The sequence below is a fragment of the Bacillus rossius genome, chromosome 13 (genome assembly GCF_032445375.1).
Source record: "Bacillus rossius redtenbacheri isolate Brsri chromosome 13, Brsri_v3, whole genome shotgun sequence".
NCBI classification, from domain to species: domain Eukaryota; kingdom Metazoa; phylum Arthropoda; class Insecta; order Phasmatodea; family Bacillidae; genus Bacillus; species Bacillus rossius.
Window position 1 is genome coordinate 19,429,280 of NC_086340.1, and position 16,336 is coordinate 19,445,615.

The 16,336-nt window shown below is 37.1% G+C and overlaps 1 protein-coding gene across 3 annotated transcripts; it reads right to left on the minus strand.

Moving 5' to 3' along the window:
• Positions 1–1,585: 1,585 nt before the first annotated feature.
• Positions 1,586–14,110, minus strand: LOC134538316 (diphthine methyl ester synthase). 3 transcript variants are annotated; one of them, XM_063379525.1, is made up of 5 exons: positions 13,791–14,110; positions 10,651–10,884; positions 9,573–9,693; positions 4,498–4,662; positions 1,586–1,826 (listed from the first exon to the last, which is right to left on the minus strand). In XM_063379525.1, exons 1-5 carry the CDS (start codon positions 13,923–13,925, stop codon positions 1,618–1,620), a joined length of 864 nt encoding a protein of 287 aa, XP_063235595.1. In that variant the 5' UTR covers positions 13,926–14,110; the 3' UTR covers positions 1,586–1,617. The 3 variants fall into 3 exon arrangements, with proteins under 3 accessions (XP_063235595.1, XP_063235596.1, XP_063235597.1); XM_063379526.1 differs by having other exon boundaries at positions 14,009–14,081; XM_063379527.1 differs by lacking the exon at positions 1,586–1,826 and adding an exon at positions 1,961–2,966 and having other exon boundaries at positions 13,791–14,075.
• Between the last annotated feature and the right edge of the window lie 2,226 nt (positions 14,111–16,336).

A 16,336-nucleotide genomic window follows, 5' to 3' on the forward strand; every position in this document is an offset into this window, starting at 1 on the left:
TACCTTAAATCCGCCTGACTATCAAACCACTGTGATCTAAGGATGTGGTTGTGGTTGTGGAAAGGACCACAGTGATTGAGTGGTCAGGTTACTCGATGCCATCAAGATGATCTGATTTATATTCATGGTGGGTCAAACCTGAATTTTTCGTAAATTTTTAAATGTGGTGAATGTTGCAGTGGCTTGTAAGTTTTCCCCCCAAGTGCATTAATTCCATACAATAGCATCTCATCGACTGTCATCACTGACAAGATGTAAAGTTTAATCCATGAAAATTTTATTTGTGGTTGTGTATATTCATTTTATATGACGAGGGCAATATCCAAATATCAACATATGTATGTTGAGGGCGTAATCTCAATACCATGGCCATGTCTGCATATACAAATGAAATGATAGGTTAATCGACTAAGAGGTTGTTTGAATCTCCAACCATAGGTATGGAGATGGCCACGACATGACTGGGCCATACCAAGCGATATTAATAATTGCCTCCAGTAGAATGGAGGTTAAGGTAAAACACAACCAACAATTTTAAACTCAAAAACTAAATTTTCCACAAGTGAAAAATTCCTGAACTGGCCGGCAGTGTCGGCTCCAACAGGTAACTGCCCAAAACCCAGAGACCAGCAGGGCCTAGCACCAGCCATTTTTTTACAGACACATCTCGCTATAATGTCAAATGTTTACCATTAAATTGTATCATCTGACATACTGCTCTAGCCAGTAATCAATGTCCAGGCCCACTACTGTCCACCGCTTGTGGCAGCTATCGGAACGCATGGTTGTTACATTGTTGATGATGCTTACTTTGTATCCTCGCAACAGCTCTTGCATTGTTGATGCCTCATTATCTTTCGGATCATAATCCAGTCTTTATGTAGTCATCTTTGCCACCATATCGATGTAGCATTGTTGGTTAAATAAATGTGAATCTGAAGACCCTTGAAAACTGTTTAGTCCAAGATGACATCTTTGTTTACATTTATTCTGGTTCAGGGGCGTAACCAGGGGGGGGTTTTAGGGGTTCAAACCCCCCCCCCCCCCCTTAGCACCAAATCTTTGATTAATTTCTTATTCATCACTCAAACAAATTTCATATTAAAATTAATAAAAATTTTATCATTACAATATTTAAATTTAAGTACCGAAAACTACTAAAATAGCACTATTTTATACCTTAAAATCCAAATTTTCCCGGGGGAGGACCCCCAGACCACCCGCTTTAATACGGGGGGGGGGGGGGGAGGCGGCATGTTTCTTAACACCCCCCATACACAAATCCTGGCTACGCCACTGTTCTGGTTACCTTAGTTATTACAATTTTTTTCATATTATGATTTTCGAAATTCAATTAAGTTTATTTCTTTTTGAACAAGATGCGGAAATGGTATGCCCTGGAGGAGTGGCGGAGTGGCATGTACAATGAGCAGCGCCAAAGTGTTCTTCCCGTAGACATGCGGAGCAAAACCCGAGTGCATTAACTAGTAGAAAATAAAGAGTTCAATAAACCAAAATTCATGAGTGGCGTGAAAAGTTTCAGGTAGACCTGATTTTCGGAAGGAGCAAACAAAAGCAAATTGGCTTGGTAAAAAAAATTACAGTTTATTTCAGGAGTTACATCTGCGAATGGTGAATTCCCTCGTCTCCGACAAACTGCTTGATGTACTCCATCTCGAGCACCTGCATCCTCCCTGGTATGACCAGCGAGTGGAGGGGCGGACCCAGATCGCAGTCCTTCATGACCTGCAGCCGGCACGCGACGATCTTCTGGGAGGCGGAGCCCACTCGGGCCACGCCCACGCACAGCGTGTCCTCCGTGTACGCTGCGAACACAACCAGGTCGCAGCACCGGTAACTACCACTGCATATGAAGGCATAATTTCGATAATAGTACAACTCCACTTTTTTTTAAAAAAAAAAAAAAAAAAAAAAAAAAAAATGTAGTTCCTCTTTTCTCTCATACTTTCTACCTTTGTGTATCTTTCTTTCTCTCTCCCTCTTGCGTTGGAATACTGGACGCTACTCGTTGCTAACGCTCGCGCTGGCCTGTAACAGGTATACTACGCGCATGCGTTCGAGTGCCACGCATTCACTCTCGCTCTGTCTCTTTCTATTCCCCATCCCCAGGAGCGTTGAACGCTTCACGCAACAGTGCTTTCTCCATGGTAGCGTTAAACGTTCAACCCAACCTTGTTGGAAGTCGCATTAGAAGTTTCACTTAAAAAAAAAAAAATCTAACATTCCCACTTGGAAGCCATGATTCCAATTGTAGGTGCTTGCGTACGTACTTTACCAGCAGATGTTGCTATGTGAGTGCGAATTCCTTGCCACTGGCTAGACCGAAGTTCATCACGACCCCGCCTGTGGCCAGGCGACAACAGTACAACTTAGCGGCTTATGCCCGGATGCAAAAACATTTGGTCCTTTACACACCCCACAGCCACAACTGAACTAACCACAGCTGATTTTTGTACAACAGCCAATAGCGTAGTAGTCAGACCTGTGCGCATCTATTCTCCCCCTCGTATAGCTAACTCGTATAGCATCCCACGGCACATCTGTTGTTTACCGAGTTGAAGCAGACTTTGTGACGTCGTGCCCGACTTTTTTTTTTGCCTGTGGCGATTTCGTGCTAACTGAAATTTACAGATGTGCTATTCACGACTGGGGCAGTAAAATTAACATTACGCTAGATTAATCTGAGCAATTTTAAGATGCGCTAAGAAAGGGATTGGTGTATATATTTTCACTGAACCTGAATAGTGTTTACTGCACCTTTGTACATCGGGTAAACATGTGATTTGGCACATGTCATTCATGACTTCAAAAAACAATGATGAATGGAATCCACATACCCTGCCAGCCTGCTGATGACCCCAAAGATTAAAGTTGGCCATCTCGACAAGTACAGCAGGCCAGTGACATCACATCCAATAAATTTTCAGAATCAGGTAGCGTCAGATCTGAGGACCGTCATATCATATAAGGGCATTAAATCGTTTTAGGGAAACAAAAAGTAGTTTGAACTTTTGAATGTAAATGGTAAGAATATTTTTTTCTATCAGTCTACTAATAGAACCATTTAAGTAGGCAATAAACAATTTGTGATAAGACATAAATTTACTTACATTTTCCCCCTGCAAAACCGTAATATAAGATTATTGACTTAGAGAGAAGATAAACGTTTAAACTTGACCATCACACATAGAAATAAGTATTAATGCTTCTGAACAGCATTTTTCCATAATTACATTTTTCAAACACTACAAATATTTTCCACTGTAGTTGCTCATCTGTACAAACTAAAATATACAAGAAAATTTTGGGCATTTTGGCATAATTTATACCATAAATTGATGGGAAGCTGTAAATGAAATTTAATCAATTGAAAATTTAAAAAAAAATTATTCTGTAAAATTAAAGTATCATAAGCAATGTCTCAATAAGTTCGGTGTCTTTTGTATGTATTAAAAATTATATTCACTCTTTATCTAAGCCTAAAACCTCCTGCAAAATAACAACACCACCGTCTTGACGATACGAATGTGCAAGGACAATACACCATTTAACACTGAAATATAAGTTAATTAACCATAAAGCACTATTCAACTTTTTGGTGTTCAGCCGCCAATTTTCAATATGGCCATGGTTGATAAAATTAAACAAAAGTCGACGAAACCACTTAAATTTTAAATGCCACCAATTATCAAACAAAAAATCCATTCTGGTTTCTTGTTACACTGAAATGCAATTCCAATATTATCAAAAAACTAGCAGGCATATTGTCTGTGAAAGTCATATATAATGTTCCCAGCAACAACAAGTAATTCAAGCATAATTCCAAGCTTTTTCCCAGATGATGAAAATTCATACATATTTCCCGCTTTTCCCGAAATTCAAGGCTGGTGGCCACCTGGGAAGGAGACTATGTATTATCAACAGTGCAATGCCAGTTTTCTTAGGTATATGTATCTTAAAACTTGGAATTCCTTTTTACTATGTCTATATTAGTTTAACACATATATTCCATGGTAGTTTCACTATCTTAAAGTTTCATTTGGCACACCATACGTTTGTTATGTATCCTAATGTTTGCTAAAGTGACTATAAATGGGTTTATGTTGCTACACGTGAGTCTGCCGTCTTTGCGTCACATTTCCGTTCATGGACTTCCAGTCTCATTTTCACCAAATGTCAAATACTGAAAGCTAAAATGTTTACACACCAAAAATGTTTTTTAAAGGGACAAAAAATTGTATCCTTCCGAACTGCTCTAATACACCACACGGGCAATTCAAGTACGGGGGTCACGAGTATACACACTGGTCCACATAATTAGGGTACAAGCCAAAAATCTCTCTATGCACGACAAGATGAATGCACACCAGTTCCGAGCCTTGCGCTTAGAAGCGACACTGTGCTAGAAGCACCAATGAGCGTTGCACTTCCTGTCCTGCCTCACTAACACAGATACAACATAAATTATTGCGGTACCTAGTTCCGAATCTCCAGCTTCAGGGACCGCACCGTCAGAACATTTCCGGCCGATGATCTCCAGCAACTGGTGTGCCGCTTCTCCGACCGACATGAAGCGAGGAGGCAGGTACGTCTTTGTCTTCCTCGTCAAACTTTCAGGTGTTGGCTCCTTCACCTGAATGTCTTGAGGGAAACAGAAGAACATCACATTTCGGTCTACCAAAGCACATGCACAACAATCAAGACTAGATTGTTTCTTACTGAAGGTTTCAAACCAACCATATTACTAGAACTAGCACAGTGCCTAAACAGATATTTGCACAGTGGTTTTTATCAAACAGTATTTACTCATGCCATCACAACTACTTTAAGAGTAGGCATAAAAAAATTCATGCCTCCAAACTAACACTATTACAACCTAAAAAAAATTTTTTTTAATTTTTAATAGCTTATTAACACTGCTGCTGATCATAAGGCTTATCTTTTTGGAGGAAATTGGGGCTTACAAACTTAACCTAACCTAAATTTCCAGTCAATATGTCACATACATCCCTGTATTACTTTAAGTGGAATTTAAATCAAGAACCAGTTCAATAATAAATCTTTTAACCAGCTATGCAATAGAAGATGCTTCAATAAGAGTGTGTAAGACTAAAACAGTTGTGGTAGGAGCTGTTCGAACTAACTTTTAAAACTGGAGTGTGATGGCACAGGATGAGCCAGGACCCAGCACATTATAATTGTGCCGGAAATTAGGCATTTCGTCACTTTTTTAAATTTATTCTATAATTTTAAATTTTTTTGGGGTTTACATTTTTTTAAATTTATCTGGTGGTTAATGGGGGTGATTTACTTTTTGTTAGGCCGGTGTATGCCACCGATTTAAACTTGGTGCCAGTGGACCGAAGCCCCTTCCCAGGGGGCCAATCTGAGATTTTGCTGTCTAATGTGGACATGGTCAGCCCGGTTGAAATTTCTCTCGCCTGCAGTCACGTCCTGAGTTTGTAATTTTAATTCCCTGCATGACCAAAACTGCTTTGAGCAGCTCCTGGGCTGCAAGCTGCTACCTTGTAGAGGCCTGCTGAGAAAAGCATGTCTCGTCACGAAGCAGTCTCCAGTGGAGCTGCGTTCCCACCTTAGTGGCTATTTCTGCCCCCCCTTCCTCTCTCTCCTCCTCACTTCAGTTCTGAGAAATTAAGCTAAGAGCAGTGACCGGACGGGACGATGACCTGATGCAAAAACCTTCTCCCGGGTCCGACAGACACATCCCTGACATCTAGCGGCAAAAAAAGTAACCGCGGGCCTGGTCGCCAGCGTGCAGAGCTTACCCTCATGACACCTGGTGGCAAGTCTGCTCACCACCTCAAGTAGTTCCCCCTTACGCCGCTAGAAGGCAGCGTCGCGGTGCCATAAGGCACTATGCTTTCCTCTCGCGGCCCGGAGAAGTCGATTGTTCTTTGTTTTCGTTTCGGTCCGGTAGAGAGCGCGCATGTCGTGTTGTTGCCACGACCGCCTCGGACTCCTTCGGAAATTTTCGGCTTAGAACCGAACCTACCCCCTCCTTTGACCCGGGGCCTTACCGCCCGATTTAATTAGGGGTTTTGGCCGATTGCGGGGACTCAGCCCTCTGACCTCGGCTACTGACCTCGTCTCATCTACGTCCTCTGCGCTAAGAGGCTTTTTGCGGGAACGGTGATTTTCGCGTGCACGAGAATGTAGTCAGTTTGCTTAAGGGATGTGATCCCGTTTGTACAGTAGCCAGGCAGAGGTAGTTTTTAGAAAAGTCATGCGTAGTTAAATTTTTATTTCTTCTTATTTAATTCTAAAAATTCCGGTTTCATCCGCGCATCCTGATTTCTCAGTCCGCGGCATCCTGATGTCGGCGCGAGACACCTAGTGAGCTCCGAACTCTACACCCTGGTTGGTGAGTAATTTTTTTTCTTTTCCCCCCCCATTCCCGTTTGTTGGCCTTTTGCGCCGACGGTATAGGACTGTCTGGAAGCAAGTCTAATTCGTTTTGAATTTGATTTGGGTTTCAGACAGGGTCGAAGTGCTGGAGAGAGAAATCGCTCCCAGCTCGTGGTCCTGCACCTCCACTGCGGGTCACGTTAGAAGAGAGGTTTCCGTGACCCGACGTTATTATTTGAAGACCCGGGTGGTAATGTGAAATCAACATCCCCCCCCCCCCCCCCCCACTTTCTAGCTACGAACTACATTAATCGAATGAATAGCCTACCAGCGAACAGTGCTTTCCTCAAGAATATGTAGAATCAATAAAACTAATCAGCGATGTAATTGTTGGGACATTCAAATTTGGTGCAATTTTTAAATTTTAATTATGTAATAATTTTTGCTAAGGTGTAACATGTACTGTTTTAATTACTCCTGGGGCGCCCCCTTTAACTTTGTTATTTACTAAGATTTTTATTGTCAGGTTTGAATAATACGAACACAAAATTCCTTAATAATAAAACAGGGAACCTATAGACCAAGCTACTTGTGTAGTGTTAATTTATTTATGATATACCTTGTTCCCTTAAAAGATCCACCAACTCCCCAGTTGCTTGTGTCAGGGAGATCCAAATTATCTTGTTCTCCACCTCGTGCCACCTCTGGTCAATAACTTAATTGTCTCATTTTTCTTCCCCAGCAGTTTCCAAGGCTCTCTTTTTAATTAATTTAAAATAATTCAATTTTGAGGCACGAGGGACGTTACATAATCATGAGGTGAAGGCTCACAAGAAATTAATTTAATATTTATTTAAGAATCAAAATATGTGGAAATTAGCAGATATAATCATCTTTATGGAATAAAATGGTGGACTTGGCTTTGAACTCCAAGATCACTCCATGCAAACGGGTTGGAAGGTTTCTTCAACAAGAGTCTACAAATACGCAGGACTTTTTCAGAAAATTTTAACATGTTTTCACAAAAGTTTTAATCAAAGGGTAATTTTTAAATCTAAATACATAACCTAAATTAAAAATGAGCAAATGCAACATGAAATTTTCTACAGTTTGTAGGAACATACAGATTATTAAGTTAAAAAAATAAAATTATTTTCCAAATGTGACTATAAATTGAAGTTGTAAAAAAAAAGTTATCCAAAGGCTGGTAGAAATTAAAAAGGTTATGTAACTTACAGCTCCATTGCTGCTTATTTGGGAGTTTTTAGTGACTTTCATACACAGTCTTTCAGTTTCCTTACTTTTCCGCGACTTTCAGGACTTGCATGCCATAGACAGCCTGACATTATACCTGATTTGTGTTGTGTGCTACTGTCTGTAATAACCTCAATGTCTACAAGATAATAAAACCCAAACAAAAAAGTATCCGATAAGAAACATAATCTCTTTGCTGATAAACTAGAACAGTGATAGTGAACTTGATACTCTTTCTGTGTTACATATATTATTTAAACTAATCTGAGGACCTGACACTCACGAATTAACATTAATCTTCTCACAACAATTTTTTTCAATGAATTATTCTCAAAAATAACAGATAAATACAATATGTGGCATTTGGTCAAAAAAAATGATCTTGATCAGTTTGTAGTAAAGCGGAATCCCGATAATCCAAAATGATTGGGACCAGATCCTTTTCGGGTTGAGCGAAATATTTCTTAAAATAAACTTAAATTACATAATGTGTGATTACAAAACAGTTTATTTTATAAGGTCTGTTTAAACATAACCAAATCTTGGGACAAAACGGGTGATAAGAGAGAGGAATGCTGCTTTGTACCATAGTGCAAGTTGTTCTAAGGATAAGTCACAGTGTTCGACAGTTGGAGAGATGCGGCTTGGTGGAGGTAAGGGGTACAACTGACTGAAAAGTATACTTTTGGCATCTGTGGTTTTATTGTACCCGCAGTTATTTTTGGGTTTCGATTAAGCAAACTTTCGGATTACCAAAGTTCAGATTATCAGGATTCTACTTTAATTACAAAAAATAAAATAAAAACTTTTATTTTAAGAAGAATTACTATAAAAAAATATATAGATTACAAAAATATTAATATTTTTTAATTCTTCTGTGAGAATATTATGGCTTCCAAACATGCACGAAAACAAAAATGGCTAATACACGACAGTGTCCCTACATTAATATGAATTTTTATGGAGATTCTTTAAGCAAGCTATAGTGAAAGATGTCACGGGCAAGATTTGGCCCACGGGTCGCCAGTTGGACATCCCTGAACTAGAAGATGGCTTAGAATAAACATATAATATGATAACTGTTTTTTGGTTAATTTTTTTGAAGTACAGTCAGCCATTTTTAATATGGCATACTCGGTTCGGCACCCACTAAGTTGCTAATTTTTTTTTGGAGTGGGTTTAGGCATTTGTAGACAGACTCAAAGTGATATCGGAGACTTTTTTAAACAGCAATGATCTAATGTACTTTTTCTTACCACTATGTAGCTTATTACATGTTTTAAATATCATTTTATCGCTAGCGAAAAGAATTTATGGTTTTATTTTTAGGCTAATTTTGTATTTAATATAGGAGATTTCCGTGTTATCGTTTTTATTTTATAATTCTGTTTATTCATAAAGATAACATATAATTGAACACATAAGACATACAAATTTTTTATGATATTTATTTCACCAAAACAGTGTCACTTTGTCTAATAGATAATGCACTTGGAACAAAAATAAATCTGCGAATACTTGTATGAAAAATGTACCATCATCATAATGTTAAAAATAAGTTGCTAATAACAGAGTAACAGTTGTAAGATCAAAAAATAATTTTTTTCCCAATATATTTAGTACATATATACAGTTTTGTAAAAACTTCATGCTGAGTACATTACATTCATTGAATTATATGTATTAAATATTACGTTTTTATTATTTCAGTTACATTTTAATTAAAGTATGTTGATGAATTTCATAAGTAGTATGTAGTTGCATTTAGGTACTTTATGGTGTATTAACTTATGTTTCGTTGTTATATGGTATTTTGACATGCAATTCTGCGTTATTTTGGTTTTATAATTCACCATATAATCTTGCTCATATTTATATATATTCTCAATAAATAACTTACTGTCAGTTATTGCCAGCAAATGTAAACTGACCTAGGAGGCACAACGTATGCAGGCCTCTCCTCCTATTGGCAGCTATCTTATCATAGAAGCTGTCCGGTTTCCACGTCTCGGTCCAGTACGGAATGGAAACTGCTTCTCCGAAACTGTACAACTGCAAAAACATCATTACACAATTACATTGACACCAGCAGAATATGTTATTGCCACTTCAAGGATTCTGCAAAGGAACTTAAGAGCTTATGACACTGAAAATCACACCGAACAAACTCTGCGAAAGATTAGGTTACAATCACACTGAAATTTTTTTTTTTTCCCCACACGTGTTTTTGATTTTCCAAAAACACAGATCCTATTCAATTCAAAGAGGTTATAACAGTAAGAACAGTGTTGACAAGTTTGTAAATTGTATTAATACTGGACATGTTTTCACACATAAGTACATAACTGCCAAATGATTATATTTATCATTCTCCCAACATGTTTCATTCACAAAAAATTAACCAAAAACTTTCCTATGAACTTGAAAACATAAACAGGGCACAGGAAAGTAATTAAAGTAGACAGAAAAAAATCTGATATTTTTATTCTCTAAAAGAATTGGTCCCAACATTAAAAAAAATTAAATAAGGCTTCGCAAGAAGACAGCAATTTAAAAATGCAGCAAAAAATACTTCAAGTGTTTTGCTAGGCATTCGCTGCGAAAAATGTAAAACTGAAGAGAAATTTTTTAGTGGAATAATTTAGATTAGCTGCTTAGAGAGAGCGATAAAACAAATTTGTTAATATCGTAAGACTGGCGGAACTGCAGTTAATGTTGACAAAATTACTATCATACTACACACAGCGTAATTCCTTGACAGCCCTTAAATACGTAAATTGGCATCACAAAATCCATTAACAATTAATTATTGTGTACGCATATGAAGAAGAACTGAACAGATCGCTTATTTTTAAGTCAAAGAAGACATCTGAAGATAATCTTGAAGATTTTTTAATTTTGAAAAAATTTCGAAGTGCGTAAAAAGTAAATCACTGACAAATATGAAAACATTAAAACATTAAAAGTATTTAAAAAATCAACAGATAATGATTCTAAATGACAACATACTTGCAGACCACAGCATGCTATGGCATTCATTATGGATGCATTGTGGATGATCTCGACTCGAATACCAGCTTCCTTGGCCCGGAGGACCAGGTCGGCGTGAGTGGTAGCCCCGAAAGGGTCGCCCACCACCAGGAATGCCACGTCCTTATCAGCCGCATCTTTCAAAATCAAATCTGCGCCCTGTTCCACCAAATCCCTGTCTGCGACGATGATGGGCCGGCCATAGAACTCTTCCTGAAACAATTAACAGCCTGTTGGCAGCACATACTTGCATTGTAATTAAATTGTTTGTGATTATTTAATAAGGAACTAAGCTGCAAATTTTACTCGTTCATTCTGAGGTGTTGATCATGGGTGCAGGGGTGTAGCCGGGGGGGGGGGGGGGGGTTTAGGGGTTAACCCCCCCCCCGCTACAAATATTTAATTAATTTCTTATTCGTCACTTAAACAAATTTCATATTAAACTTAATAAAATATTTAACATTACAATATTTAAATTTAAGTATCGAAAACTTCTAAAATAGCACTATTTTACACCTTAAAATCCAAATTTTCCCGGGGGAGAACCCCCGAACCCTCCGCTTTAATACAGGGGGGGGGGGGGGGGGGAAAGCATGCTTCTTAACACCGCCCATACACAAATCCTGGCAACGCCACTGCATGGGTGTTCTGGGAAAATTATATTATTTATTTTGAAGAGAAAAAAAAAAGTGGGGGGGGGGGGGGGGGGGGGGGAAGAGAGAGAAGCAGCCGACATTCTTAAAACTTCAAACAATGAAATATATTCATATCAATAATTCTCACAACTATTATTTTAAATATGCACGGATGTTCAAATAGAAAAACTTATTTTTGCTATGAATTAATAATAGTTATGATTCTACTCTCTTAAAAAAATGCAATAATATTTCATGTATTTGTTTTTATATTGTTGCATTTATTTTATAACTAATATATAAAAAAGGAACTTCATCTTCTACTAAAATGTGTTGATGGAACAAAATTTCCACAGTAGCAATTAATTTCGAATGTATTGTATTGTATTTATTTATTTTTATTTTCATACATTTGAACACACAAGTGTTATCACACAATTGTATCGCACATGTCAAAATTACGTGCAACTTTGATGAATAGCGAGAGGGAGGAGGCGTCTTTAAAAGCTACACTTGCCTTCAACACTATGCGCCGAATCGGCATGTAGTTTTCGCAATGGTATCACTTATAGATGGGACGTTAAAAGGTTTCTCTTTAATTTTGTGATTTAATGCATGCACTTAACACCAAAATTTTTCATACCTAAATCATATGGGACTGTTAAAAAAGTACATGTTAAAACTAAAGTAAAATTGACATGTGGAATGGCTCTTAAAAGGTATTCCTAAAAAGATGCATCTACTAAATATAGAATGCAAGCTGTTTGTCAGCCCAGCCAGGTGGCTGCTGTAACAGTGAGCACGACAGCTGAAAACTTGAAAAGTTGAACCACAGGCTTTGATTTGATTTGTGGTGTTTTGGTTCAGAAATATTATGAATTAAAGGCAATTGAAAGGCTACAAAATAAAAATACATGAACAAAGCAATTCAGAAGTGAAAATGACTAGTTTTTTAATTTTTACATTAAAATTCTCATTAGGTGGGGGAGTTTATTTTAAGCAGTCTTTAACCTGTCTCTGTACTACACCCTTATTTTAATATAAATCATTTTTCTGTTGGAATCGCGGTGGTCGAGTAGTCAGTACACTTGGAGAGGTCAAAAACAGACCTTTCGCGAGTGTGGAAAGCTCTGCAGTGAGCTGGTGGGTTTTCTCTAGTTATATCTCCCCCTTACCTCACCCAATCGATTATATATTTTAGAGTAACAAAAATATTTAATTTATAGTTCTGAAAATGCTGTACTACTAAGATATACACAGCACTTGAGATTTTTAAGGTAGTTTCAAGTGTTAAGGCTTTACATAATAATAATAATAATAATAATAATAATAATAATAATAATAATAATAATAATAATAAATGAAATTAAAAAAAAAACCTTGGGTTAAACACAGGTGAATGGTTCTTAATTAACACTCAAAAATAAATGATTAAAATATGGACTAAGCACCCCTTTTTTAAGAACCCTGCGAAAATCCACTTTCCAGTGCATGGTGTATGGTTCTCATCTACATGCTGTATTTGTTGTTTTGTTAATTAATTAAAATAAGGCATAAAATTTGTTCCGAGTGCAGAGGACAAAAACTCGTCTGATTTAATGACTGAATTTTTAAATTATTTAAATACTGACCCTAAAGGCTCGTCTACAACAGTCTGAACCTGTGGGTCGTCCAGTCATGCGAATGTGGAAGACATCACACTGTCACACGGAAATTGCTCTGTGATGTCTGATATCCGAATCCACTAATTTCTAAAGTAGTCACTAGAGCACAGTAAATATAGAGCCTCAAAATGAATAGTTTTTCGATTGGTTTTGTTTACTGTTTTCATGCATTCTAAATGAGTATGCAGCTTAGTTTTGAATATTAATTAAACTTGTGTAAATTGTAAGAGTCCAATAATATTTAGTCATTCGGAAACGCAAAAGTAAATGCTAATAATTGAATTCTAATCACACTGCCAAAAACAAATTTGTGTGTTCGGCCTTTAAAAAGCACCAATCACAAACGGACAGCAATCTTGTTCTTCTTGACTTCCTGTTCCTACCACATCGTCCGTTATTTTCTGTTTAACTTTTTGAAACGGGAACTGGAAACAGTAAATATCATGAGTGTTCCTCTATGCTAAAAGAGACAGATTGGGACAAAAAGTTCACATTGACCAATGTTTTCAGACAAGGGAGATTTGGACCATAGCCCACACCACACAGACACCGTCGGACACAATTTAGGGCATTGCAATTACTGTCAGGCCTAAAGATCATAATTATGATCTCCATAATAATAATTATAATGTCCATGCAGCATGAAAAGCAACTAAATTACTTACAAAGAAATTATGCATAACTTAACTTATCATTATTAAACCTTTACATGTTAGATTATTTCAACATCATTAACCATATATGACAGCATAGCAAAAGTAGGTTCAAATTAAATTATTTATCAACAAAAAATACTGTTTAACAAGAGACTGTAAATTACCAATTTATCTTTCCCAACACTCAACACTGATGTGTATGACTCTAAATAAATCTTGTCTGTTTTCCTCACTATTTCCAAACCTTTCACTGTAATATCTTTAACATCACCAAGTCCTAACCCAACTATATACAGCATTTCAATTGTCTTTTTACTTTTATTTTTTTGGTAAATTATTGTTTCCAGTAGAAAGCCAACAACAATTCCAATTGTCAACTAACTCTTAATTCCATACTCCTTGATATTTTACTTATTTTTTTGCGTATTTTCGTATTGACTTAATTTTATTTATTTACTTTTTTTTGATGGGAGAGGTGGCCTTCGGCTTGAGGCCGACGGCAATAGACTCATTATTTTATTATGCGATCTCTGTATCATCCTTAACATCAAATTTTTTCCTTAAAATTAAAGAAAGCGTATAATTGGAGAGCTAGAATGAATGGATAAAAGGCACCATGGTTTTAGGAAGGGTTTTCCTGTGAGACGCAGATGGCTGGACTGCTATAGGACTTGGTTGAGGCAGTGGATGAGGGCAAAAGGGTAGACATGATCTTTATTGATTTTGAGGTGTTCGATATGGTACCACACAAGAGGGTGATGGAGAAGGTTGATAGTCTGATATAGGACAGTAGGGTGGTGAATTGGACAGGGGACGTTCTGAGGAATAGCAAACAGTGGGTGAAGTTGGTAATGTAATGGTCTGAAGAGGGTGACGTGCCATCAGGGCGTCAGGGGTACCACAGGGGAGCATTATGGGTTCCCTGCTATTCCTAATAATGATGAACTATGTTGGCGAGGAATTGGATAGCAAACTGAGATCGTTTTCTGATGACTGCATGATCTATGAAACTGTGGGGGAAGTGCATACCTGCAGGAAGACTTGAAGAAGCTGGAAGTTTGGTCGAGGGCAAATGGAATAGGGATAAATATAAACAAAATGAAGGTGGTCAGATTCACAAGGAGAAGAAAGGTTGTTAAGCAAATATGTAGTTGGAAGGGGCGAGAAATTTGTATTTATTCAAATCTCGTTATCCATCCAACATATTCGTTCAAATTTTACATCCATACGTTAATCAGGAATCGAACCCAGAAACCCTTGCATCGTATACTGGTGGGCAAAATAGCAATTTACAGTAATGACGTTTTTTTATTGTTGAGTCACCCATCTATGCACCCACCCTATTGGCCTGCTTTTTAAAATGATTTAACTAACATTTTATCAATTAATATCATATTTATATTGTAATGAAAAATTCAAAATATTTATCAGTAATATAAAGCTATATGTACTGAAATAAGTCTAAAATATAGGAATGTTATGCTTGGTATGAAATTATAATTCACAGGACGTGGCAATACTGTATGTGTTGATACAAGTTGTTTTGTTTAATGTTGACAACTAGTAATAACAAAATATGGTTTTGCCGGAGCAAACGAAAGTATCAGTGCAAATCATTAATAGAAACCAACTCGTAGCTGATCTAGAAAGAGTTGTAGAACCAACTGTGGATTTAAATAATATTATTTCTGTAGTCAAAACTTTACAAAAGGAAACAAATGCTGTTCTTACAGAACTTGTGGAAAAGAGTGGAAAATCTGACGCAGAGAAGACTTTGGATGACAACTCTGACGACAGTGATGGTGATAACTGAATTTTGAAAAGGTGAGTGCAAGTTGACCAAGAATGACATCGGGTAATTCTGCACAGAGCGGCTTTTAGGAAATGTACTTGTAAATGTAATTTAATTGAAAGGTTTGTTTGGTTATGTTAGGTTAGAAACATTAATAACCCAAGCGAACCAACTTTTTTCACTTTGTTATTTACCTAATTTCCCAGAAGCCTCACTATGCAGAATTACCAAAATTAAGTAGGCATTTACTGTCATGCAAGAAGCATGACGAAAGATGAGTGAGTGGTGATTGATTTATATCCTTTTTGGGTTGCCAATGGGATGACACAGTGTAGCGAGCTGTTGTACCTGTGATGCTACCATCCCTCACAGTATTAATTTTAAAGGTAAATATTTACAATCGCGGTAGATGCCAAAAATAATGCCAAAAATCCGAAAATACTTTTATTCTATGCACTTTCACTTCCTCTTTTCAAATCAACCGGCGGAGATAAGAAATTCCAAATACTTTAGGAGATATCGAATTTTTTAATTTCATGATATGTAGAGTCGCGGTAGATGCCAAAAAAAATGTAAAAAATCCTAAAATACCTTTATCATATGCTCTTCAACTTCCTCTTTTCATTAAAAGCGGCGGAGATAAGAAATTCCAAATACTTTAGGAGATATCGAATTTTTTAATTTTGCAATACAAGACCTGTGGAACCATTCGAGCGGCGCCATTTTTGTTATTTTGCCGTGTTCGTGAATACGTGAATCGTGAATGCGTAATTAATAAAATGGTTGATTAGGTCAGGTCAGTTACATTATTAATACTTTCAAACTAAGCCGACATTAAAAATTATTTTGTGAATTAATTTTAATGGCTGTTTAGTTTTAAAATATTTATAATGTAACTGACCTGACCAAACAAACCCG